The following is a 26,859-nucleotide window of genomic DNA, read 5'->3' as shown; positions in this document are numbered from 1 at the left end:
TGTGTGGTGTGAACAAGTGACCCTGTGTCTGTTAGGATTGGTGGTTGGGTGGCGTCAGGCTGAAGAATAGGTGAGCAGGATTGTGCTGTTCAGCGGGAAAACTCAACCACAGGAAAAGACCGCTTCCAGAACGTGGGTCTGCTCTGGATGCAAATAAATACATTGATTTTAACATATGTTTTGTTTGGAGAACAGTTTTATTTTTTAGAGGAAAATATTACTTTTATCATCTCTGTGTAGAAAGAAATAAAGGCAAGAGAGAGGTATAAGGAAGTAGACATTCCCCATTTTCATACGGTTAGGATGCAGAATGTAATGCCATTTTGAAACTACATAGGAGGTCGTTTAAACAAAAAATTATTGAACAAATACTAGTAATGATTTTACAAGTTGTTGTTTTGTTTTGTTTTGTTTTAGGTGAGAAACCTTTTGAATGTAACATTTGTGGGAAACATTTCTCTCAGGTGGGAATACTCTTATTTATTGTTAATAATTGGAAACCTGCAACACAGTGTTTTTTTTTTAATTGGAAATAAGACATACTTTTGTACTTGTGAGAGAAGCCTCTGGTGATATTTGTAACTTCAAAGACTTCTAAATAAATCAGGAGAAATCCTTTTCAAGAAAACAGATTTCTAGTTCTTTGAGAGAAAAATAGCATTTTCATGTGTGAATTCTTACAATACTTTTTTCTCCTTGCTAAGGGTGAGTCCAGACTTAGTATATGTCTTCTGTTTCATGAATGAAGTTCCTAGTAAACCACCTTGAGCTTGGTGTACCTGGAGGCTGCACATTGTGCTGGGATAGGCTGAAGACAAGTAGTCTCCTTATTCTTGTTGGGACTGTAGATTGTAGGATGTTGGAAAAAAAGATGAAGCAAGTTTTGTTCCCTGTTTTGACTGCTACCTTTAGCTGACCTCCATTAATGTCATTTGGACACGAAGTCATTCACTCCTTGAGGAAACATTTGTTTTACCCTCCCATGGGCCAGGTACTGTGCTGGGCATGGGACACAAAGAAACCTAGAGACCTAGTGTTTTCTAGAAAATGGCTTGTGGGAACCTACTCTCTGAAACAGAAGGTAACTATTCACTGCCATGTGCAGTGCGCTGGGCTTCCAGAGGTAGAGCAGACGGAAGCTGTTCCAGGGCGTGAGGGCGCAGCTCTTCAGGGCACAGTCACTGGCATGACTGTCTCACGCACAACATGGTAGATCGTGTGGCCGCAGTGCATGCCTGTGGAGCTGGGAGGCAGGCCCCACAGAACTTGGAAATGGCAAGCGCCGTGTTTGCTCACATTCCCCCTGGAGCAGACTCTTCCAGTTTCTCTTCGTCTGTTGAGGGTGTGAGTTCCATTTTCTCACACACTGAAACCTGCCATCTTAATGGTTCTTCACTCTCCCACTCTCTGACTCCCTGCCTGCTGGAATTCACCAAGTCCTCATGGTCTCCCATCGCCTACTCGGTTGGGTTGTGTCCTCCTGGGTGGTTAGTTTCTCTGGGCCTGGGGCCGTGTCTTCTCTCCCATCCAGGAGGATGCCCAGCAGCCAGCAGGTGTTCAGGAAGGATTTGATGAACTGGGCTGAGTGCTTGTCCCTCTGGCCGCCATTCTTGATGAGCGTCCGAGGTTCAGAGCTTGGCCTCTGGGGCTGGACAGTCTAGAATTGAACTCTGCCTCTGTCAGGGCTTAACTACCCTGTGACTCTGGGCAAGCTCATATTTTGCCCTTTCAGTTTCCTTATCTGTGAAACATGGGTAACAAGATTAGTTAACCCTATAGAGTGTGAAGAGTAAAGGAGGTAATGATGGAAAGCCCTTAGAGCAGTGCCTGGCACGTTGTAATCGCTCGGGAAACGCCAGCATTCCCTGCCTTGTTGCCATCCGCTTTCTTCTGTCCTGTCCATCCTCATGACCCCCAGATGCTGGTCTTTTTGAGGCACCTCCCCACCCCCACCCCCACCCCCATTTTCATCTCAGCAGCTTTGGTTTGATGGGAAAAGCGTGAGACTCAGACTAATGACCATGAATAATTAGCAATCGCGACTTCTCTGGGCCTCATTCTTCTAATTTTTAAAATAGGGATAATACTACTTCATGGAACTAGTGGGAAAATGAAAAACTAGAGCTGAAAGCCCTTTATACATTCAGATTATGATGAGAGTCAAAGTTCCATCCTTCTCATGCCTTCTCCGACTCTCCATAGCTGACTGTATAAATTAAAGCCAGACATTCAGTCAGGCTGCAGTCCACATCCACTCCTCTCTCCTGACACAGATCCCTGGTGCCCACATCAGAGGTTCTGATTCTGTAATTTGGAGTGGGGCTTGGGTATTGGTGTTTTTTGTTTTTTGGTTTTGTGTGTGTGTGCGTGTGTGTGTGCGCGCGTGTTTGTGTGTAGACGGAGTCTCGCTCTGTCGCCCAGGCTGGAGTGTAGTGGCATACACTGTAACCTCCCCCTCCTGGGTTCAAGTGATTCTCTTGCCTCAGCCTCCCAAGTAGCTGGGACTACAGGTGCGTGCCACCACGTCCAGCTCATTTTTTGTATTTTTAGTAGAGACGGGGTTTCACCACTTTGGCCAGGATGGTCTCAAACTCCAGACCTCGTGATCCACCCACCTCAGCCTCCCGAAGTGCTGGGATTACAGGTGTGAGCCACCGCACCCAGTCAGGTATCAGTATTTTTAAAAATTCAGCAATTTTGGCGTGCAGCCAAGGTTGAGAACCACCACTATAGCCCTTGACCTGCACTTGCTCTCTTAAATCCTACCAAGGGTAGCCCTGCCCAATCCAGAAACCCTTCCCTTCTGTATTCGTCTGTGTACTTTTATTAGGTTTCTATGATTGTAGAGTCATACGTAGTGATAGTTTTCAGATGTATATTGCTGCTTTATTTTCATAGTAAAGTATGAGTTTTGGTGAACAAGGAACTGTTCTAATGTTTGTTGCAAGCCTGCAGTGTCCATATGCTGTCCATGAGCTCTGCTGTGTGCTGGGAGCAGGGACAATAATGGCCATGGCCTCCAGGAGCTTACCGTTTAGAGGAAGAAACAGACACGTAAATGATCGAGTACAGTGAAATGTCGGAACTGCTGACAGATATCTACAGGAACAATGTGGGCAAAGAAAAGGCAGTAGTCCTTTCTACCTGAAAGGTGTGTTTGGGACAGCACGAGGCCATGAAATGCTTGAGAGATTGCTTAGGTGAGCCCTGCAGACAAGCAGGCACTGGGCAAGCCTGGCGTCCCTGGCATGCTGGGGCAAGAAAGCAGTCAGATTGTCTGCATAGGGATGCGTGGTAAAGAATGCCCGCTGGTCCACCCTCCACCGTATGCCTAACATTATTTTCTTGTAATGAACTAGAGTAAATGTTTGTGGCTACAGGGGATTGGAATGCTCTTGTATAGAAACATTTACAAATAAGAATGCCTCATCCTGCTTACTGAGAATTTAGTATTTAGTGGGTTAGTCTTTTTAAAAAAGTTAACCGCAACCTGCATTATGAGTATGGCATGCCAGCATAAGGAAGTTAGCATCATCTTAGAGTGACCACAGAAGCTGCATCTGTCCGTGTGACTGGACACTGTATATGTCCAGATCTCTGCAAGGAAGAGTCATGTCATACTTTAGAGTATGACTGAGTCACACTCAGAGGGAAACGTTTCCTCTGTGGCATAGAACATGGACTGTTGGGAGGGCATTGGAGAGAACCAAAAGAGTGAAAAGTTTTGAGTGCCTGTCCTGTGAGAAACAGGAAAGAATGCGGCGTAATTAGCTCTCTTTGGGTGGAGGAGTAGGATTGCTTTTGTTCCTCCAAGCAGGCAGAAACAGGAACACTGGGCAGCTGGTACAGAGAGATGGGTTTTGAGAGGCAGTACTCTCCCAGCAGCGCTGTCTAGCCAGCAGTCTGCCCAAGTCCGGGGGTGCTAGTGCCTTCTGCAGGATTACCCTATAGGAAGCGTTTCCAGGATGCTGATGTGGACTCGTGCCAGAGGTGACAGTGTCATCCATCCATGGTGGAAACACAAAAAATAAGGACACTTAATGAGCTTTGCCCAAGCTATTACGTTTTCATCTCTGAGGTTATATTTCCACACCTTTACTGTTAAATGACATTTCATCAAAATAGTAGTTACTGTTTAAGTGATATCTCTATGTTAATCCTTACGTTTTTTTTTTTCTTTTTAATTTTATTGCTTTGTGAAATCCTAAAGTCTTGAAAGTTCTGAGCTAACTGACTTTTAAGATCTGGAATCTCTTTTATCTCTAAATGATTACAATTCCTGACTTTTTTTGATGTAAACACTCAACTGCTGTTAAGAGTGCTCATGGGCCGGGCGCGGTGGCTCAAGCCTGTAATCCCAGCACTGTGGGAGGCCGAGAGACGGGTGGATCACGAGGTCAGGAGATCAAGACCATCCTGGCTAACATGGTGAAACCCCATCTCTACTAAAAAATACAAAAAACTAGCCGGGCGAGGTGGCAGGCGCCTATAGTCCCAGCTACTCAGGAGGCTGAGGCAGGAGAATGACGTAAACCCGGGAGGCGGAGCTTGCAGTGAGCTGAGATCCAGCCACTGCACTCCAGCCTGGGTGACAGAGCGAGACTCCGTCTAAAAAAAAAAAAAAAAAAACCAAAAGAGTGCTCATGATAGGGAATAGATGCTGGTTTTGTTCACGTTGAAGCACTGAGGTTCAAGTACCTGTCAGAAGGTCAGAAGGAGTTTATTATAAAATTGCTCAGGGCAGATGTTAATTCTTCTCTACAGCAGAGTTTTTCTGTTAAAAATTCTAACAACTCCATCTGAATTAAAACGGTATTAGAAAGGATCAAAGTTCCTTTACTGCTAATATCTTTAACATAGGTTTAACAGTCCAAACTTTGGAGTCACTAGGCAAACCTGCATTAGTAAATCCAGTCCCCATTTTATGACCCAAGGCTGGTTACTTACCTCTTAGAGCCTCTGGTGCCTTATCTGTAAAACATGGATAGTACTGCTTTACAAGACATTGTGTTGACTAAGTTAAATACTCTTTGCAACAATTTAGCAAAGAGCCTCATTCATAGTAAGTTCTTAATAAATGATAGCTATTATACCACTTGCTAGAATTTTTTTGTTTGTTTTTGTGAGACAGAGTCTCGCTCTGTCGCCCAGGCTGGAGTGCAGTGACATAATCTCAGCTCACTGCAAGCTCTGCCTCCTGGGTTCACACCATTCTCCTGCCTCAGCCTCCTGAATAGCTAGGGCTTCAGGTGCCTGCCACCACGCCCAGCTAATTTTTTTTTTTTTTTTTGTATTTTTAGTAGAGACAGGGTTTCACCATGTTAGCCAGGATGGTCTCGATCTCCTGACCTCGTGATCCACCTGCCTCAGCCTACCAAAGTGCTGGGATTACAGGCGTGAGCCACTGCTCACGGCTTACTTGCTAGAATTTTTATGGACACAACTATAGATGATTTCTAAGACATGGTCTGTGCATGCAATACTAGAATATATCAAAAGTTTACCAGAAATAAAAATATTGACTAAAGCTCTAATAATCTGGGCCTGAGTTTGCTATGTAACCTGGAATAAATTATTTGAATGTACTATTGGATTTTTTGCATGGCTCATTCCATTAGTTTTATTTAATCTGCTTTTATATTATTTATCAGAAATATACATTCCTTAATCAGGGAGAAAGATTATTTTCATTGTCTGTTTCTAGTACAAAATAAGTAAAGAACACTTTAAAGTTTTTTCTATCACTTAAAATATTAAATGGAAGATCATTTGATTATATTTCTTTTGAAAACAAGTAATTGTTCCACCATTTTTAAAAAAGAAAAATGCAGCTTTGCTAAAAATTAACCCAGAATGCATTTCATTCCGAGTACATAGTTTACAAAATAACCAAAAACAAGAGGGCTCTAATTTAACAGTTCAGCAGATGGTGCTATTTCTGATTATTATGTAACTGATCAGCTTTTCTGAAATTTGCAAGTGACTAATTTAAAACACTGGTGTATTATTTTAACTCTCCAGTATGTGTTTCCTGAGTGGCAAAGTAACTGTCATATTAAATATTCAAAGCACACTTTCATTCATAGAAACTTGTGCGTCCTCAAGGTTTCCCCACAAGTAGAGGAGTTTAGATTCACACCAACCAATATTAATTTCTGGCTCCACCATGTAACTGGAACAACTACTTTATTTATCTGAATACAATGGTAATTGTGCAGTTTATCTGAATACAGTGTTAGTTGTATTATTTATCTCAAGAAAATAGGTGGTAATTTGATAATGCCTGTAAAGGCCTAATTTCAGGTTCAGCAAATGTATATTGCTGTTGATACTTGTTTTATTGTTATTAGTAGCCATTCTATTAAAAGCTGGACATTTTCCAAAGTCTTGTCAAACTCTTTCTCTTTGGTTATTGAAAATAAACCTGAGTTTTTTCGAAGCCACATTTATCATATTCTTAAATGTAATGTCTAACTCTGTTCCCCAGAGTTTGATAGACGTGATGAATCTTTCACATTATATAGTCAGATGGCATTTTTTAATACTTGTGATTTCTAGTTTTCACTCACAAGTCGATATCAAACTCATCTTCAGATCTTAACCATGAATCTTAATGTTTGCATTTTATTTAAAATACAATTTGCAAATTGAAAAAGCCCCATATGTTAGTTGGCTGATATTCATTCTTGTTTTTGGCTTATCTTGTGCATGACACCTGCTTATTTTTACCGCTGGGTGTATTACCTAATTTCAGTGGGTTTTCCTTTTTTTTCTTTTTCTTTGTTTTGCAACAGAACACTGTACAAGATTAAAATGAGGAAAATAACAGGTTGAGACTATTAATTACAGCAATGGAAGGTTTTCCAAATCCTAATATGAAACATTAGCAAGTAGCTTTTTAAATATCTGAGGCATTTGCAGTTTTGATTTCCCTGTACTTTAGGTAATTTGATACTGATTAGTGCATAGAAATCCATCTGATGATCCCCGTTTCAGTGTTATTCTTCGCAAAGCCTTGCTGGCTTCAGAAATTAGGAACACAGTGGCCCTGCACCTGAGAGGCTGCCGTGATTCTCCTGATTTGCACTTTTGCACAAAGGTAACATTGAGAAACCTGTCAGAAAGAACCAAGTGTACTTGCCAGAGGAAGTACTTTTTGGAAATATCTTCCCTTGTTTATGAACAAAAGTATGTTTTTTAGAAAGAAACAATACTGAAATAAGGACGTGTGGTGCTTTTGTTTGTTTTAAATGATATTTTAAATACATGGCCCAAGTAAAATATATCAAGGCCTGTTTAAAGTCCAGGCTTGGCGACCACCACAGCAGCCTCCACAGGGTGCTGTTTTAACAGGGAAGCACTGCATAGTGTGTGCCTCAGCTGGGACACAGCCAAGGGCTCACATGGAGGATGGGGTAGAGACACATCCCGTATGCAGCAGGTGGCCAGGCACTCTGGCTGCTCCTCATCCTCTTGCCCACGGCTGAGTTGTGTGTGGCTCATCTTCTGGCAGTTGAATTAGAACCTGGCTAAATGTGTCAGTTTTCCTTTTGAATTTATATAATTTAAAAAACCAAAAACTTTCGTTATTGGCGTGTTCTTCTTTTCCTCTTTTTGCAGGCAGGTAACTTGCAGACTCACTTACGACGGCATTCTGGTGAAAAACCATACATCTGCGAGATCTGTGGAAAGAGGTCAGTGCTGGGCGTGTTCTTCCGTGTGGAAGGGAGCATGTCTAGTCTCAGTGTCTTTGGCAGTCAGTGTCCTCTGAAGCGGTGGCTTGCAGATGAGCCACATGTGGGCTCACCCTGCCACTGCAGAACACAGGTAAATTCAAACCTTCTGGCTTTGCATGCGACACATGAGAGAATAATCAAAAGAAAATTCAAAGAAAGAAAATCTGGGACAGGAGTCGCAAAAAGAAAATGGGGTTTTACATGCCACAAAATTATTTTATATTAAAATTTTCGTCATTCTAAAAATATCTCTGAAAATATAATAGATTAATGCCCCCAAGGAGGTGACTGTCTAGTAGGGGAGATGGGACTTGCCAGCCAAGTGACTAGATTTCAGGAGAGAAAGAGATGGTGGAAGGTGCCACAAGCCGTGGGTCTGTGACAGCCTGTGGGAGCTCCACCCCAGGGAGGAGGAAAGTACATTTTGATGGGTGGGTAGGATTTTGACCTGGCGAAAGAGAATCTGACTCTTGAGGTCAGAGTGTATGGCAGTTTGATTCCTCTGCAGCGTGGTATAAATGAGGAGCTCTTCCCCTGCTGTGTGTGCAGGCTGGCACCCTCAACCCTCCTTCCCATCCTTGGGCTGTACGTCAGGCCACATACTCCATCATCTGGTGGTTGTGCCAGAACGACAGGCATCAGCCAGGACTATACCAGTTACGAAGCTCCATACGCACCTTGGTTACATAGCTTTTATATTCATTTATTTAATCATTCATTGACTCAGCATTTTTTAGACACCTGCTGTATGCTAAGTGCTAGATGGGTCCACAAAAATAAACAGTACAGAGTCTCTGCCTCTCACAGGTTCATATCGAAGCATCTTGGGGCAAGAGATAGTCATTGGGGTCAGTTAGAAGTCAGAGTCCTCATATTCAGTCTCAGCACATGCTGGGGAAAGCCGAGGAAGAAGCAACTCTAGATTCAGTTGCAGGAAAACCATTGTCTCTGCCAATGGTAGAAAACAAACGAAAGCTGCGGCCGGCAGCACATCTGCCTTTCTGCTGTAGTGGCCTGAACGCTGAAAGCCAAGTTCAGGGCCCAGTATCATCTGCCGCTCCTTCCAGATGTCTGGGAACATAGACCTGCTGCCTCTGATGGCGTCACATCACTGTTGGCCCCTGTGTGTCTCATTTTGCACGGTGTTTGAAATCTGAACCTTCTGAATTCAATTTCAAAGTGAGGCATGTGTTTATTATTTATTTATTTATTTATTTTTGAAACAGAGTTTTCACTCTTTTGCCCAGGCTGTAGTGAAGTGGCTCGCTCTCGGTTCACTGCAACCTCCACCCCCCTGGGTTCAAGTGATTTTCCTGCCTCGGCCTCCCAAGTAGCTGGGATTATAGGCACGTGCCACCACACCCGCCTAAGTTTTGTAATTTTAGTAGAGACGGGGTTTTGCCATGCTGGCCAAGCTCATCTCGAACTCCTGACCTCAGGTGATCCACCCGCCTCTGCCTCCCAAAGTACTAAGACTACAGGCATGAGCCACTGCGCCCGGCCAAGGCATGTATTTGAAACCAGGTCTATATGCAGCGTCTTCCTCAGAATATAACATACTCTGCTATCAGGCGTAGTGGAAAGGAAAGAACATAGATTTCCACATCTGAGGGCCTGGGTTGGAATTACTGTCTAAGGCAAGTTAGTAACCGCCTCAGATCTTGGTTTTCCCATCTGGAAAGTGGGGTGAAGGTGCCTGCCTGGCAGTGTTGTGGAACGACTCAGTGGGATAATGGTTGTTAAACATGTAACCGATCACCTGCACACAGCATCCGCTCAGTGAATGCTGGTTCCCTTTCTTCATTTAGTTCCCTTGTTCTCAGTGTTAGGACTGACAGGTATAAGTCTCTGTTGTGGCTCAGAAAGAGGAGAGCTTATTCTCTGGGGATATTCACAGTGGAGGGTGACGGCCATACCTCTTGGTCCCTGAGACTCTGAGCTCCCGTTTGCATTTTACTTTATAGTGAAAAGAGCAAGGGTCAAGGGTCACACCTGGCTAGACCAGGGCAGAACTCTCTCTGGGCTCTCTCAAGGTCACCCTCCTTGGGTTGGCACCACCCAGCTAGGGTCTCTCCCATGAGACCCCAGGAACCTTGGCAAGACTGCAAGGGTGGAAGGGGCATTTGGCTCTGAACTGGTGAGACTCCCTTTTCACTCTCTTTATAGCCCCTAAGGTAGAGATGCTAAACCATACAGTATCTGATCTTGTGCTCTGTAAAACTGAGGAAGAAAGTGTAATGAAATCAGGTAGAAAAAAATGCTTCAAAAACAAGACACTTGCATCATGTTCTGCTGTCCTTAAAAAAATAGAAAAGGATTTTTTCCATGCACGTTTCAGATGAAACCAGTCCAGTTCAGATTCCTTTCTGCAGCAATGTCAGGAGCAGGTATCTCCTCCCTCAGAGAGTTGCAGTTATAAAGACCCACAGTAATGTGGAAAGGCTCTTAATTGAATTTTCAAATTACATTCTAGGTTTGCAGCCTCTGGCGACGTCCAACGTCACATTATTATTCACTCAGGAGAAAAACCACACTTGTGTGACATCTGTGGTCGAGGTACAGCTGAGTGTTTTCCTCTTCTTGATTTCTGATTCAAATGTTCTCTGTCCTTCAGCTTAACACCTGTTATGGTTTCTCTAGGGTTTAGTAACTTCAGTAATTTGAAGGAGCACAAAAAGACACACACGGCTGATAAAGTCTTCACCTGTGATGAGTGTGGAAAGTCTTTTAATATGCAAAGGAAGTTAGTAAAGCACAGAATTCGGCACACGGGGGAGCGGCCTTACAGCTGCTCTGCCTGCGGTGAGTTTGGGTTTCTGGCTGTCCCCTAGTCATCCGTGTGTGGGAAGCGCTTTGTCCCCCAGCCCTCATTAGCTGACTGTGTGTCTGGGATGAGCCCTTTGTTTTCTCCAAGGTAAAATGGGAACAATGCTGTTTTTTTACTGCCTCACATGATCTCTCGTTCATTCCTGCGTTTGTGTGTCAGGCATTTGCTGCTTGTCTTTGAGGTATTAGGAACTGTCCTAAATGCTCCCAATACAAAGATGACTAAGACGGGGTCCCAGGTGCTGAGGGCTCCTGGTCCAGATGGGAAGAGGGAGGGTGGCTGGGAAAGTGGGGGGACAGCAGGACGTGTGGCCGCACATGAAGGAGAGCGGCGGTCCCGCCAGAGCATAGGAGCACATGCTGAGCACAGGGGGTGGGCTTCCATAGATCACAGACTTACAGAGCAGAGGTTATTCTCGTGGGCACTTGATGCTTTGTTGTGAGCCTCTGGGAGGAGAGTGAAAAGCTGGCGGCCCCCGATTTCAGGGCACCTGACTGCTCCGATGAGGACACGGAGACTCAGGATCAGGTCGCTCATGACCTGTGATCACAGCGTTGGAGCCGGGATTCCTATACACACGGCCTCTAAAGAGGGAGTGTGTGTACCCATGACAGGTAATTGAGGTGCTTATTGAATCATGGGCAAAACTATGAGTGACAGCAACTTCGATGATGATCTGTTTAGACCAAATAAGAAATGCTCAGAGTCCAGCTGTAGGGAGCCTGGATTCAGGGCACCATTCAGAGGGGTTCGTTCTGATTGTAATTGGAGTCTGAAACCAGCAGGACTTCTGCATATAACCAGAGGACACTTGGTTTTTGTCCCTCCATTTAAATTGTACACAGATCTTCTGGATACAGATTTAGGCAGCTCCATGACCACTCTGATCACTCTTAGAAAGTGAAGTTTCATCACTTTAAATCACTAATGTAGGCGTGTGCCTGTAATCCTAGCTACTTGGGAGGTGGGAGCTGGAGGATCTCTTGAGCCCAGGAGGCCAAGGCTGCAGTGAGCCGAGATCGCACCACTGCCTGGGTGACAGCGAGAGCTTCATCTCAAAGCATCAGTAATGAGTCTCAAATCACTAATTTAAAATGTCAGTTCCAAATAATTGTCACAACTGTGAACTTGATTTAAAGGTAAATTTTGTCCTCCCTCCCCGGCTAGGACTTGCTGCTGCTCAGACCCTGCTGTGGAGGAAGTGAGGCCGTCCGTCCCCTCCACTCCACTTAGGGTTCTGCCCTTTCCCTGCCTCACTAACCCTGGTTTCCCACCCTGACGAGGTCAACTTCTGGGGGATGGGGAAGAGCTGAAGAGAGCAGGAATGTTATGTGACAGGGTCAGTTTTTAACAGCTTTGAGACAATATTCCCATACCATAAAATTTACCAATTTAAAGTGAACAATTCAGTGGTTTTTGGTAGATTCACAAAGTTGTGTAACTCTCAACACAATCTAATTTTAGAACATTTTCATCACCCCAAAAGGAAGCCTTATACCTATTAGCAACCCCATTACCAGCCCAGGCCCCTGGCTGCCACTCCTCTAGGTTCTGTCTCTGTGGACTTGCCCGTTCTAGACATTTCCTATGCATGGACTCATATGACACGGGGTATTTTGTAGTCGACTTCTTGCACTAAGCAGCTATGAACATCTGTGTACACAGGCCTGTGTGGGGGTGTGTTTCCATTTTCTTGGGTATATAGACAGTTCTATTTTAAGAGGGTTTCACATGCTGAGCTTCTCAGTGTGTCGAACTGCTCGCAGGCTCGCGCGCTCTCGCTGTGTCATGCGTGCTGGGCTTCATAGTTCTCAAGTCTGCCTTCCCTGTCTTCCCCCAGCTTTTCACTGTGCTTTCCAAGACACAGGCCTGCACTACGCAGCCATGCATTTCTGTCCAACTGGCCTCTTTCCTGGCTCCCTGAGTTAGTAGCAGCTTACTATAGGGAGGCTTTGTTGGGGCTTCACTGCCTTCTGGGCAGCCTCCCTGCTGATTCAGAGCAGCTCCAGCGTGCCTCTTGTCCAGTGGGTGGCAGCCTTCAGGCCTGTGTTCAGGGGCCTGCATTCAGGGGCCTGCAGGCCCACAGCAGTGTGGCGCCCACCCACCTATCCCCTACTAGACCTACTGTGCAGGAGGTGGGCGCTATTCCCCTGTGCCCTCCTTGCGACCGGACACAGGTGGAGCCAAGCTCCTCTCGACTTGAAAGACGAAGGAGAGACTCCCATACTCCTCTTTCTTGGTGGGAACTCTGTCATGACTAAAAATTTTACATATTAGGGATACTAAAAGTGCTTGTCCCATCTTGTTCAGTAATTCAACTATTGAGAATTTATCTTGAAGAAACAATGTAAAGAAAGATAAAAACTTGGCCAGGCGCGGTAGCTCACGCCTGTAATCCCAGCACTTTGGGAGGCTGAGGCAGGTGGGTCACTTGAGGTCAGGAGTTTGAGACCAGCCTGGCCAACATGGCGAAACCCTGTCTCTACTAAAAATACAAAAATTAGCTGGGCATGGTGGTGTGTGCCTGTTGTTCCAGCTACTCAGAAGGCTGAGGCACAAGAATTAACTTGAACCCGGGAGACGGAGGTTGCAGTGAGCCAAGATCGCGCCACTGCATTCCAACCTGAGCGACAGAGTGAGACTGTCTCAAAAAAAATAAATAAATAAAAATAAAAACTTTATGTTAGAGCAGCAAACAGTTGGAAGCAGCCAGCAAGTGCAGCAGTGAAGCTTCTAATTCACAAAATTCCGCATGTCTGAGTAAAGCATGTGTTACAGGGGCAACGCAGAAACTAAATATGCTTTCACTCTAGCATTCTGTGAAGGAGACTGAGCCTGAGCCTGACATTGTGGGCAAAACACAGATGTGAAAGCACAAAGGCAAAGGTCACTGTGATGTGTTGTTGTAGTGTTTTGGTTTCTGGTTTTTTAATTTTTTTTTTTTTTTTTTTTTGAGACGGGGTTCTTTGTTGCTCATGCTGGAGTGCAGTGGTGTGATCACAGCTCATTGCAGCCTCAACCTCCTGGGCACAGGCGATCCTCCTGCCTCAGTCTTCTGAGTACTGGGACCACAGGCATGTACCACCACACTCAGCTAATTTTTATTTTGTTTTTTGTAGACACAGGGTCTCACTATGTTGCCTAGGCTGGTCTTGGACTCCTGAGCTGAAGCAGTCCTCCCTCCTCAGACTCCCAAAGTGCTGGAACTACTGGTGTGAGCCACCTCAGCTGGCCTACAGTATTTTTTATATGGAAAATGTGCCCAAAGTTTAGGCATGTAAGCTCACGTCCAGTTTGATTATTCAAGGCTTAAAAAAAAAAAAATAGGCCAGGCACGGTGGCTCACGCCTGTAATCCCAACATTTTGGGAGGCTGAGGCAGGAGGATCACGAGGTCAGGAGATCGAGACCATCCTGGCTAACATGGTGAAACCCTGTCTCTACTAAAAAAAATACAAAAAATTAGCCGGGTGTGGTGGCGGGCGCCTGTAGTCCCAGCTACTTGAGAGACTGAGGCAGGAGAATGGCGTGAATCCAGGAGACGGAGCTTGCAATGAGCCAAGATCGCGCCACTGCACTCCAGCCTGGGCGACAGTGCAAGACTCCGTCTCAAAAACAAAAAACAAAAAAATAGCCTACCCATTGCTTGACTGGAGCTAGATAGCTGAGAATTCAGATATAAAGTGAAAAGTTCTAAATATTTATCCATGTGAGTTGTGCAGCTCATTCTTGGCTAGTCTGTGGCCTTTGTAAGGTTATGTGCTGAGTTCCTTCTCATCTTACCTACTCCAGTGGTGGAGCTAGATTCCTTACCTTTGCCATATTCACAGAGAAAGGAAATAGAACTTGGACAGGAATGCATACAATTTTGTTAAAAGCTGAATACAGGGTCAGGCGCCATGGCTCATGCCTGTAACCCCAGCACTTTGGGAGGCTGAGATGAGCTGATCACTTAAGGCCAGGAGTTCAAGACCAGGCAGGCCAACATGGCAAAACCCCATCTCTACAATAAATATAAAAATTAGCCCGGTGTGTTGGCACACGCTTGTAATCCCAGCTACTCAGGAGACTGTGACATGAGAATTGCTTGAACCAAGGAGGTGGAGGTTGCTGTGAGCTGAGATTGCGCCTCACTACAGCCTGGGCGCCTCACTCCCAGCACTTTGGGAGGTTAAGGTGGGCAGATCACTTGAGGTCAGGAGTTTAAGACCAGCCTGGCCAACATGGTGAAATGCCATTTCTACTAAAAATATTAATACAAAAATTAGCCAGGCGTGGTATCAGGCATCTGTAGTCCCAGCTCCTCGGGAGGCTGAGGCAGGAGAAGCACTTGAACCTTGGAGGCAGAGGTTGCAGTGAGCCAAAACCACGCCACTTCACTCCAGCCTGGGCAATTTTTTTTTTTTTCGAGACAAACACCCGAATACACAAACACCTTTAGAAAAGGTGTTTCTAAATTATAGATTGGCTGTGTTCGATTTATGAACATGTAGTGAAACTGACGAGGAGAGCTGTGGTTTCTCAGCATGGGCTTGGCAGGTGCCCATGGTACCCACGTGCAGGGAGACTCAGTGAGAATCAAAGGACTGACGCTGAGATACTCAAAACCAAAGGTCGTAAGCTGGAGGGGTCCGCAGCTGGAGAAGCACCTCCCACAGGAATGGAAAGCCTTCCAGAGTGAGCAGGAGCTGTGAGGTGACCCCCCTCCTCAGATCAGGGTTGTTCGGTGTCTTAGGAGGGGAGGAGAGAATCCTTCCAGAATGGCCACTGTAAAAACATCTTTTTTCAGCCTGGGCGTCATAGCAAGACCCTGTCTCTACAAAATGTATATGTATATTAGCCAGGCGTGGTATCACACGCCTGTAGTCCAGCTGCTTGAGAGACTGAGGAAGGCGGATTGTTTGAGGCTGGGAGTTCAAGACCAGCCTGGGCGAGACCCTGTTTAAATAAATAAATAACTGTTTTTCTTTTTCCAGGGAAATGTTTTGGGGGGTCAGGTGACCTCCGCAGACATGTCCGCACTCACACTGGGGAGAAGCCGTACACGTGTGAGATCTGTAACAAGTGCTTTACCCGCTCCGCAGTGCTCCGGCGGCACAAGAAGATGCACTGCAAAGCTGGTGACGAGAGCCCAGACGTGCTGGAGGAGCTCAGCCAAGCTATCGAGACCTCCGACCTGGAGAAATCTCAGAGCTCAGACTCTTTCTCCCAAGACACGTCCGTGACGCTGATGCCAGTGTCGGTTAAACTCCCTGTCCACCCAGTGGAAAATTCTGTGGCGGAATTTGATAGCCATTCTGGCGGCTCCTATTGTAAGTTACGGTCCATGATCCAACCTCATGGAGTTAGTGACCAGGAGAAGCTGAGTTTGGATCCTGGTAAACTTGCCAAGCCCCAGATGCAGCAGACACAGCCTCAGACCTATGCTTACTCGGATGTGGACACCCCAGCCGGTGGCGAGCAGCTGCAGGCCGATGGCATGGCCATGATCCGCTCCTCTCTGGCTGCTTTGGACAACCACTGCGGTGATCCCCTGGGCAGTCGAGCATCTTCCACCGCTTATAGGAACTCAGAGGGCCAGTTTTTCTCCAGCATGACTCTCTGGGGCCTAGCGATGAAGACGCTGCAGAATGAAAACGAGTTAGACCAGTGATGTACCGCGCTTCTCCACAGTAGAGGTCTGTTCGCAGTTTGGCAGGCTGGTGTCAGGGCTGTAGGAGGACCCGGTTTCCCCATGATGGTTCCTTCTAACTAGCCAGAGAATAGGTAGCTTCCCTCCTGATGATGGCACATAATCTGAAGCATCTTGAACTGAGGGTTGAGCGGGAGGGCCTGCTGGCTCACCGTGAGGCAGCTGCGGGAGGGAGCGCTGACGTCACAGAAGCCAAAGGCTGGATGCTGTCTCAGCAGCTTCAGCTAGCGGGAGAGCGCATGTGCAGTGTCAACCACTGTACGTGTTGGTCATGTTAAAGGAATTATATATGTATAGTATTACAAGTATTTTTGCATTTTTACAAGATTGAAATTTGTAGCATTTTGTATTATTTACACAGAATTTATTTGTATATGAAACTCATACCATAATTTAATTTGAATAAATGAAACTTTTCTATATAATAGTAATATGTGTCCTCTAGCATTTTTATGAATCTAAAGACTAGGGGTATAAAAATAAATAGCAGCGAGCACTCACTCTGCAAGGATAAGAACCTCATTGGTCAGCCTCCTCCTGGTACAGCGGGTTTCTGAGTGGTCAGAACAGCCCGACTCCTGGCTGCCACTTACTGGCAAGGTCATGGGTGAGCTATTCACCCTGTCAGGATCTTCTTTGGGGTTTCTTTTTTGCAGTATGAGAGGAATATCTTCCAGCATTTTTACAAGGCTTGACTGATCTGAGCACCCACTTGAAAATACCTACCCAGGGCCTGGCCCTTGACAGGGCTTTCTAAATATTTACTTCCCCTTCCCAGCAGGCTCGACGGCCTCCACGGGAAGGAGATGTGCCTGTGGTGCTGTCACTAGAATATCAAGGTGAGACTGTGGATGTGGCACGTCACAGTGATCTGCTTATAGCACTGCCTGCACGGAGGACTGTGGAGAGCACCCTCGAATACTCTTGAGCAGCTCTAACTCAGAAGTACAAGATAAACGAGAGACCAGTGAGGAGGAGAGGATTTTCATAGAAAAACAGCACAGTTGCAGAGTAGGGCATCAGCTCTGAAGTCCATTACAGGTGCATTTCGTGGTTTCCCAACCATCAGCTGCACTGCGCTCCTGCCAGGCTGGTTCAGCGAGCATCTGTTGTCCCCGTTGCACACATGGAGTGAACTTGGAACACAGTGGCCACACGTGAATGCAGATCTTCCTCCTTCTTCCCCATGTCCTCTCCTCTCGTGGCCTCCTCTGGCTCCTCCTTCATCCCAACTCCTATAGCTCTTCAGCCTCGCAGCACCTACAGCCCATCCATCCCCTTGGCTGTCCCTGTGGACCCTCCTCAGCCATGGTTCACCCGCCAACCCCTTTATCCATTTCACCTGGTGAACCTCTAGTGCTACACAGAGGTAGCCCAGCCAGGCTAGTGAGCAACAGCCATTCTCCAGTTTCTACAGCTCTCCTGAGCCCCCACCCTATCCTACAATCCCCTCTCCTTGATCCAGGCCACATGCTACCCTAGGCGCTTGTGTCACATCTTCTCAGACCTCTGCAGCTCGCCTGTCGTGCTTATGGCCTTGCTTCCTATTTCTCTCAGAACCTAGAAACAAATAGGGGCCAGGCATGGTGGCTTACGCCTGTAATCCCAACAGGTTGGGAGGCTGAGGCAGGCGGGTCACTTGAGCTCAGGAGTTTGAGACCAGCCTGACCAACATGGTAAAACCTCATCTCTACTAAAAATACAAAAATTAGGTATAGTGGCACACGCTTGTAGTCCCAGCTACTCAAGACGCTGAGGCATGAGAATCTCTTGAACCTGGGAAGCAGAGGTTGCAGTGAGATCGCACCCCTGCACTCCAGCCTGGGCAACCGAGCAAGGCTGTCTCAAAAAAGAGAAAAGAAAGAAAAGAAAAGGAAGGAAGAAAGGAAGGAAAGAGAGAGAGGGAGGGAGGGAGGAAGGAAGGAAGGAAGGAAGGAAGGAAGGAAGGAAGGAAGGAAGGAAGGAAGGAAGGAAGGGAGGAAGGAAGGAAGGGAGGGAGGGAGGGAGGGAGGGAAAAGAAAAGAGGAAAGAACGTTCCTCAAGCTCCCACAACACCTCCCTACCTTCCCACATCTGTGCCCGTGGACTCTGCACTTTCCCATCTAAAACCAACCTGCCCCCAACCCCTGATTTCCCACCTCTGCTTTTTCTCATGAAGTCTTATCATCACCATCTGACCATCTGACCTACTATATATTCTTCCCCCATTAGGATGTAAGCTCTCTCTCTCTCTCTCTTTTTTTTTTTTTTTTAATAGAGACGGAGTCTCACTACGTTGCCCAGGCTAGTCTCAAACTCCTGAGCTCAAGTAATCCTCCCGCCTAGGCCTCCCAAAGTGCTAGCATTACAGGCATGAGCCACCAAGCCTGGCCAGGATATAAACTCTTTGTGTCTCTTTTGTTCACTGCTTTATCCTCAGTGCCCAAAACAGTGCCTGACACTAAATGCCCAGTAACAAATTGTCAAATGAATGTCTTTGGAATACTTTTTAGTCAAAATATTGGACCTCTTAGATTGATTTATTTTTTTCTCCTGAACCTTGTTCGTCAGACGCTTGTCCCATTACTCCACCGAAACACTTTTTGCCCAGGTATCCCACGACCTGCCCACTGCTAAACCCAGTGAGAATTCTCAGTCCCCATCCTAATGACTCTTAGGCAGTATATGACACTTCAGCAGCAAGTGAATTCCATTTTTCTCCTTGAAACAAGAACCAAGAGGACCACTCCTGCTAGGTTTCCCCTTCATGCATGGGTGGCTCTGACTTGGACTCCTTCCCCTACCCCAACACACATTGTAAAGTTGGGGTGCCCCAACTTTAAGAGCACAGGCCCTGCCTCTCTGGCCTTGCTCTGTCCCTAGGCCATCTCCTCAATGACAGAGCAGGAGCACCGTCATCTTGGACAAACAACTCCACTTTTTAAGTTCCAGCCCCCTTTCTAACCTCATGCATTTCAAAGAAATCACTTCTCTTCTAACAACAAGCAGCCAGGAAGAGCAGACAATGAAACACAGATAAGACAGCTTGGGCACAGAGGGAGGAGGGAAAGTCTCTAGGGTAATCACCAAACTTTACCCTCATACAATGGGCCCCAGTAAAACAGTGGGCCCTAATAAGCACATTCCTTTCCCTTTAGGCACACTGAGACAGGGAAGCTAAAAGCAGACAGGTGGTATACCTGCAGCTGCAGGAAGATGTGTGGGAACAGACGCAAAAACTCTCCCTCCCAGACAAGACAGAGACACAGAAACATTCTGAGCCTGTGATAAGCTCTCCCACCCTGAACCCTTAAATACTCTTAGTCTGTAAGAGAGAGGGCCTCTGACCTAACTCGGCCAGAAGCCCCTCTCAGGTTTACTCTCCAAAATAAACCTATATTTGTTGAGTGGCTTTTCGTGTTTCTTTCCTCTTTATTTAACTCTTACACTCACATCTCATGGCCTTAAGTACTGTCTGCCTGTGACTCTTCCCAGAACTCTGGATTCCTGTCCTGAGCTGCCTACTAGCGTCTTCACAGACATCCCAGACCAAGAGCTTTCAAGACCAAGCTCCTTGTCTTTTCCTCAATTCATGGCCACCTTATTAAATGGCAATCCTGTTCCTCCAGGATTTTTAATCCTGAGCATTTTACTCAGACTAAAAACCTTAAGAGTTATCTTACTTCATCAGGAAGCACTTATGGACTTGCCTCCTGTATGCCAGGCACTGGATTTGCCAAAGGCTCAGAAAACAAGACACCTAGGCCAAGTCACATTTTTTAATAAATCTGCTTGATGAGGACAATAATTTGCTCTTGTAGAATAAAACTTTAGGGAATAGCATTAAAACCAAAGGTCTAGGCTGGGCTCAGTGGCTCATGCCTGTAATTCCAGCACTTTGGGAGGCTGAGGTGGGTAGATCACTTGAGGTCGGGAGTTCAAGACCAGCCTGGCCAACACGGTGAAACCTCTTCTCTACTAAAAATACAAAAATCAGCCAGGTGTGGTGGCGGGCACCTGTGATTCTAGCTACTCGGGAGGCTGGGCAGGAGAATCGCTTGAACCAGGAAGCAGAGGTTGCAGTGAGCTGAGATTGTGCCACTGCACCTAAGCCTAGGCAATAGAACGAGACTCTGTCTCCAAAAACAAACAAACCAAAACCCCAAAGTTCTCTTCGTTCACATTTCCTGTCTCTTCCTTTTCTGTCCTTGTTACCCTGGCCCCAAAGCCTTATCCTAAAGAAAGAAAATCTCAGAAGAGGAGAAAAGGCTTGGATATGCGTGAATGCAAACTTGGACAGCAAATTATCTGACAGCGGACCAGACCTTGACCTTGTGCTGTACACACAGCATGGGCCATTCACAGCAAGAATAACAGCATGTGTGTGTGTTCTCACATGTGTGCACACACCTTTTATCCCAGTTAGGACACCAGGACTGTGTTCTTGGCTCCATCGCTAGCTATGTGACAAATGCCCTCTTCTCACTGATCCTCAGTGTCCTGACTGTGCAATGGCTACAGAATTTCCATTTTAGAGCTCTATGATTTTCTAAGAATGGCCCATGGCTAGGTTTTGGTAGAACCTTCCAGGGTCAAGACCTGGCTTCCATTACCAAGTTGGGAGCAGAGGCCAAGAGGCTGGGCAGGTCATCAGAAACCCCCCAGCATCTTAAAATGTCTGAGTGGAAAGGGAACTTAGCAATTATATCCTATTTTCATGGGCTTCAACCTTTTATGACTCAGCTGGAAGACTTGTTGACAATGCAGATGTTTGGAAATGATTCTATAGGTTGAGGCAAGGCCTAGGAATCTGCATTTAGCTGGTTTTCCAGATGATTCTGAGGCAGGGAGTGCAAGGGCAGTACTTGCAGGCACGCTGATCTAGTGTGAATTCCGTATTGTACAGACCCCCCGAGATGAGAAGTGACTTGCTGGATAATAACAGTAGCAAGGATGTATCATGTCTATCGTGTGCCAGCACAATGGTAAACACTCTGCAAGTCAACTCAAGCTTCATAAGAACCCCATAAGGTGTATCTCATAATTGCCCCATGGACAGTTGGGGAAAGTGACTCCCTGAGAGGTCAAGGAACTTCCCCAATACCACCTAGCCAGGAGAATTGGGTCCCAAAGTTCCAGAAAGACCTGGTAGCAAAGTCCCAAGCCAGGATCAGATGCAGCCTGGAACAGAGTGCAGGGCTCACCTGCCAGGTTGTGATGGATCTGGAGAGACACCTGCTGCTATTGTAGTCACGATACTCATCACCCATCCTGCTCCAGGAGCGTCTTGCATTCTTCCCCATTATTTTAACTACTTTTTGAGACAGAGTCTCACTTTGTTGCCCAGGCTGGAGTGCAGGGGTGATCATTGCACATGGCAGCCTCAACCTCCTATGCTCATGTGATCTTCCCACCTCAGCCTCCCAAATAGTCTGGGACCACAGGCGAGTACCACCACGCCTGGCTATTTTTTTTTTTTTTAAATATACTTTTTGTAGAGCTGGAGTCTCACTATGTTGTCCAGGCTGGTCTGGAACTCCAGGCCTCAAACGATCCTCCCACTTCAATCTCCTGAGTAGCTGGGACCGCAGGCGTGCACCACCACATTCGGCTAATTTTTAATTTTTTTTTTTTTTTTTTTTGTAGAGACGAGGTCTCACTATGTTGCCCAGGCTGATCTCAAACTCCTCAACTCAAGAAATCTTCACACCTTGGCCTCCCAAAGTGCTGGGATTACAGGCGTGAGCCACCGCGCAGCCACTTCTTTTTTTCTTAAATTACTTAAGTAATAATACATGGACAACAGGAAAATATATCAGAAAATACAAAGAAGTAAAAAGGAAAAAAAGCCTTCATGCATCGCACGCGTTCTCTCGTGAAATCCCTTGACAGTCCGATATGGCACACTGTTCACATCTCGGTTTATTTCCCATCAGACATTTCCCTCTGCAATCAGACACAAAGAAATATAGACACTTGAAGGCTTTTTGTTGTTGTTATTTGTCTTTTCGTTGTTGTTATTTGCCTGTCGCCCAGGCTGGAGTGCAGTGGTGCGATCTCGGCTCACTGCAAGCTCCGCCTCCTGGGTTCATGCCATTCTCCTGCCTCAGCCTCCCAAGTAGCTGGGACTACAGGCGCCCGCCACCACGCCCGGCTATTATTTATTTCCTTCCTTCCTTCCTTTTTTTTTTTTTTTTTGTATATTTAGTAGAGAAAGGGTTTCACCATGTTAGCCAGGATGGTCTCGATCTCCTGACCTCGTGATCCGCCCTCCTCAACCTCCCAAAGTGCTGGGATTACAGGCGTGAGCCACCGCACCCGGCGAACGCTTTTTAAAGTACCTTATAGCATACATCCTACTTTGTAATCTGCCTTTCATGTAGCAAATTGCCATAAACATCTTCCCTTGTCAGAAAACGTGTGTTTCGACACTGACTCTGAATCCCTGTGAAATTCCTGTCACTTCCCTTCAGCTCAGGACGTTGGTGAAGGTCCCGTAGGGTTCTGAGCAGGCAGGAGGAGCTCAGTCCAAGCTCCCTCTTCCCTGAATTCCCAGGGCTACAGCATTTCCTTCCAGCCGCCAGATGGCAACATAGCCACTGGCAACCGGCAGAGACGTGGCCCGGCTGTTCCCTGTGTTAAGGCCACCATCAGAGGCAGCATTTCTGCAACCCTGGGCAGGTGACCAAGGGCATTAGGGACCTTCCCCTTCGACCCCCAGGGGCCCGTTGGAGAGTGGCTCTCTCTTTTGCCCCGGTTTGGAGGCGCGTGTCCTGAGAAGGGAAGTCAGTTGCTCAAGTATCTTTCACCCTTTGAGCTGCCTGTGGCCTGGACTTTAGCGTTCACGCTGGAGCTGCCCTAGGAGCAACCCCGCCCGGGGCCCCACCTCCCAGCTCCCAACAGGCGCTGCATCTGACAGTGGTGTGAACTCAGCCAAGCTCCCAGTGGGGCCTCGGTGACTCCGCCTGTAAAAATGGGCTTAAAAACTAGCTCTAGGGGCCAGGCGCTGAAATCCCAGTACTTTGGGAGGCTGAGGGGGGCGGGTCATTTGAGGCCAGGAGTACCCAGCCTGGCCAACATGGTGAAACCCCATCTTTGCTAAAAATGCAAAATTTAGCCGGATGTGGTGGTGCCCATCTGTAATCCCAGCTACTTGGGAGGCTGAGGTGGGAGAACTGCTTGAACCCAGGAGGCAGAGGTTGCAGTGAGCCGAGATCACACCACTGCACTCCAGCCTGGGCGACGGAGTGAAACTCCTTCTCAACAACAACAAAAATAGCTCTAAGAGGTTGGTTAATGGGTACACACATACAGTTAGATAGAAGAAATAAGTTCTCGTGCTTGAGAGTACAATAGAGAATGTAGCTAACAACATTGTATGGTATATTTCAAAATGACTAGAAGAAATGATTTGAAATGTTCCAACACAAAGAAATAATACATGTTCAAGGTGATTAATATTCTAAACTGGGAGGTGGGGCCCCGGGCTGGTGCTCCTGCACTGATCTTTACACGTGGTATGCATGGATCAGACTGTCACATGGAACCCATCAATATGCACAAACAGTACGTATCAAGATAATAAATACCTTTTAGCATAGTAAACATTATCCTAAGTAAAAGATGCCATGCCCAGAAGGCCAGAAGGTCACATACTATATTATCCTTTTTTTTTTTTTTTTTTTGAGACGAAGTCTCACTTTGTCACCTAGGCTGGAGTGCAATGGCACAATCTCGGCTCACTGCAACCTCCACCTCCCGGGTTCAAGCAATTCTCCAGCCTCAGCCTCCTGAGTAGCTGGGACTACACGCACACACCACCACACCAGGATAGATTTTGTATTTTTAGTAGAGACGGGGTTTTGCCGTGTTGGCCAGGCTGGTCTCGAACTCCTGGCCTCAAGCAATCTGCCTGCCTTGGCCTCCCAAAGTGCTGAGATTACAGGCATGAACCACCACGCCCGGCCTATTATCCCATTTTTATGAAATATCCAGAGCAGGCAAATCCATAGAGACAGAAAGTAAGTTAGTGGTGACCAGGGGCTGGGGGAGAGGGAATGGGGAGCGACTGCTCACTGGGTTTCTGTGAGGGTTGATGAAAAAGTTCTGGAACTAGAGAGTGGTTGTTATGGACTGGAATGTGTCCCCCTCCCCCTAAAATTCACATGTTGAACCCCCTAATCCCCAAGGTGACTGTATTTGGAGCTGGAAGTATTTGGAGAAGGAAGTAATAAGGGTTAAATGAGGTCGTAGGGTGGGGCCCTGATTCCATAGGCTTGGTGTCCTTATAAGAAAAGGAAGAGACACCAGATTTTCTGCCTCTCTCTGCACATCGAGAAAGACCACGTGAGGATACAGGGAGGCTGGGCTGTCTGCAAGCCAGGAAGAGAGGGCTCACCAGAAATTAACCCTGCTGGCACCTTTTTTTCCTTTTTTTTTTTAAATAAAGAGACAAGGTCTTGCTCTGTCATCCAGGCTGGTGTAGAGTGATGCAGTCTTGGCTCACCATAGCCTCCCTCTAGGCTCAAGCAATCCTCCTGCGTCAGTCTCCCTAGTAAACTATAGGCACACGGCATCATGTCTGGCTAATTTTTATTTTTTGTAGAGATGGGGTCTCACTTTGTTGCCTGGGCTGATCTCAAACTCTTAGCCTCAAGCGGTCCTCCCTCCTGGGCCTCCTAAAGTACTGGGATTACCGATGTGAGTCCCTGCACCGAGCCTGCTGGCACCTTAAGACTTAGACTTCCAGCCTCCAGAGCTGTGAGAAAAAAATGTAATCCCCCCAGTGTATGGTATCTTGTTATATCAGCCAGAGCAGACTAATAAAATGGGGATGGTTGCACGACCTTGTGCACACACTAAATGCCACTGAACTGTACACTTTAAAATGGTGAAAATAGTAAATTTCATGTTATGTGTATTTTACCACAATAAATAATAATAACCACCAAGTAGCCCTGTCCCACAAGACTGCTGTGCGGATGACATGAGGTTAGCTGGGGCCCAGGTGGCTGCTTTCAGAGTCCACGCCCACAGGCTGAAGCTGAATCCAGCTCCCCTGGGGTTCAAAGTGGAACTCGGTCCCCTTCTTGCCGCTTCTTGCCAAAGAAGTGGGAACAAACCGGGTGCGGTGGTTCAGGCCTGTTAATCCCAGCACTTTGGGAGGCTGAGGTGGGCAGATCACCTGAGGTCAGGAGTTCCAGTCTAGCCTGGTCAGCATAGTGAAACTCCATCTCTACTAAATATACAAAAATTAGCCAGGCACGGTGGCAGGCGCCTGTAATCCCAGCTAACTCGGGAGGCTGTGGCAGGAGAATCACTTGAACCCAGGAGGTGGAGGTTGCAGTGAGCCGAGATTGCACCATTGCACTCCAGCCTGGGTGACAGAGCGAGACTCCACCTCACAAACAAACAAAAGAATACAAGAAGCAAACAAACAAACAAACAAGCAAACAAAAACACACAAGTGGGAACAGCAACTACAGGGCCTGGTGTTCTGGGGCTGCTTTTTTTTTTTTTTTTTTTTAATGACGGAGTCTCGCTCTGTCACCCAGGCTGGAGTGCAGTGGTGCAGTCTCAGCTCACTGCAGCCTCCACCTCCTGGGTTCAAGCAATCCTCTCTCCTCAGCCTCCTGAGTAGCTGGGATTACAGGAGCGTGCTCCCATGCCCAGCTAATGAGTTCAGCTGCTTCTTAAATATATTCATGCTGGGGAGCCCGATTTTTGTTTGGAAAATTCTGTCACCATAAAGTATCAACTTCAGTTGAGGTCAAATGATTGTTGAGCGGCACCTGGAGGGATGAGAGAGGCAGCTCAGAGAAACCAGGCCATGACCTTGGTCCTGTGACTCGGTTTTCCCCTCTGTGAAGTGGGAGAGTAATAACCATGCCCACCTTCTAGGGCTGCTGTGAGGAACAGAGGAAATGGCCCATTAAGGGCCAGATCACAGCCTGGGATGGGGGTAAATCCACAATTCATGTGGGCCTTCGTGGTTGTTCTCTCTTGCAGGGGCCAAGGGAACAGGATTCCAGTCCTTCTCATTCACTGCATCTCCTCTAGGCCCAGAACAGTGCCAGGCACATCACAGGCACTCAGGAGTTATTTAATGAACGGATGGTGGAGGTGGAGTTTGTATTAAACAAAATAATTTCGTTATTCTTGTGTCAAAATGACCACTAATGATTTTACCTAAAATCCAAGCAAGTTAGTTACTGTTATGGGTTGAGTTGCACCCCCTCCCAAATTCACATCTTGGAGTCCAAACCTCCAGAACCTCAGAATGTGGCCTTACTTAGAAATACAGTCAGTGCAGATGTCATTAGTTTGGATGAGGTCCTGCTGGAGTAGGGAAGGCCCCTGTTGTGACAGGTGTCCTTGTGAAAAGGAGAAATTGGGACGTAGACATGCACTCAGGGAGAGCGCCCTGTGAACACGAAGGCAGAGGTCAGGGTGAGGCCTCCACAAGCCAGGGAGCATCGAACATTGCACCAAAGCACCCAAAGCCAGGAGAGGGCCTGGCACAGATTCCCTCTCAGAGCCTCAGAAGGAAGCAAACCTGCAGATGCCTTGATCCTGGCCTTCCAGCCTCCAGAATGGTGAGAGCAGAAATGTCTCTTTTTAAGCTAC

At 46.7% G+C, this 26,859-nt stretch overlaps 1 protein-coding gene across 6 annotated transcripts in view; it reads left to right on the top strand.

Annotated features, from left to right (window-relative positions):
* The window catches only part of ZBTB49 (zinc finger and BTB domain containing 49), a 32,356-nt gene extending 15,671 nt beyond the window's left edge, over positions 1-16,685 (top strand). For 3 of the 6 annotated variants that reach the window (XM_078003157.1, XM_028848345.2, XM_078003159.1), the window contains exons 4-9: positions 418-464; positions 7,621-7,694; positions 10,210-10,292; positions 10,377-10,538; positions 11,049-11,177; positions 15,539-16,685. In XM_078003157.1, coding sequence (XP_077859283.1) covers positions 418-464; positions 7,621-7,694; positions 10,210-10,292; positions 10,377-10,538; positions 11,049-11,177; positions 15,539-16,215 — 1,172 coding nt within the window. In that variant the 3' untranslated portion in view covers positions 16,216-16,685. The remainder of the gene's footprint in view (positions 1-417; positions 465-7,620; positions 7,695-10,209; positions 10,293-10,376; positions 10,539-11,048; positions 11,178-15,538) is intronic. The other 3 variants (XM_078003158.1, XM_001096571.5, XM_078003160.1) reach the window with 1 other exon arrangement.
* The last annotated feature ends 10,174 nt before the right edge of the window (positions 16,686-26,859 follow it).

This window comes from Macaca mulatta, chromosome 5, assembly GCF_049350105.2.
Source record: "Macaca mulatta isolate MMU2019108-1 chromosome 5, T2T-MMU8v2.0, whole genome shotgun sequence".
Lineage (NCBI taxonomy): Eukaryota > Metazoa > Chordata > Mammalia > Primates > Cercopithecidae > Macaca > Macaca mulatta.
The sequence above is the reverse complement of the archived record's forward strand: the minus strand, read 5'-3'. Positions and strand labels throughout refer to the sequence as shown.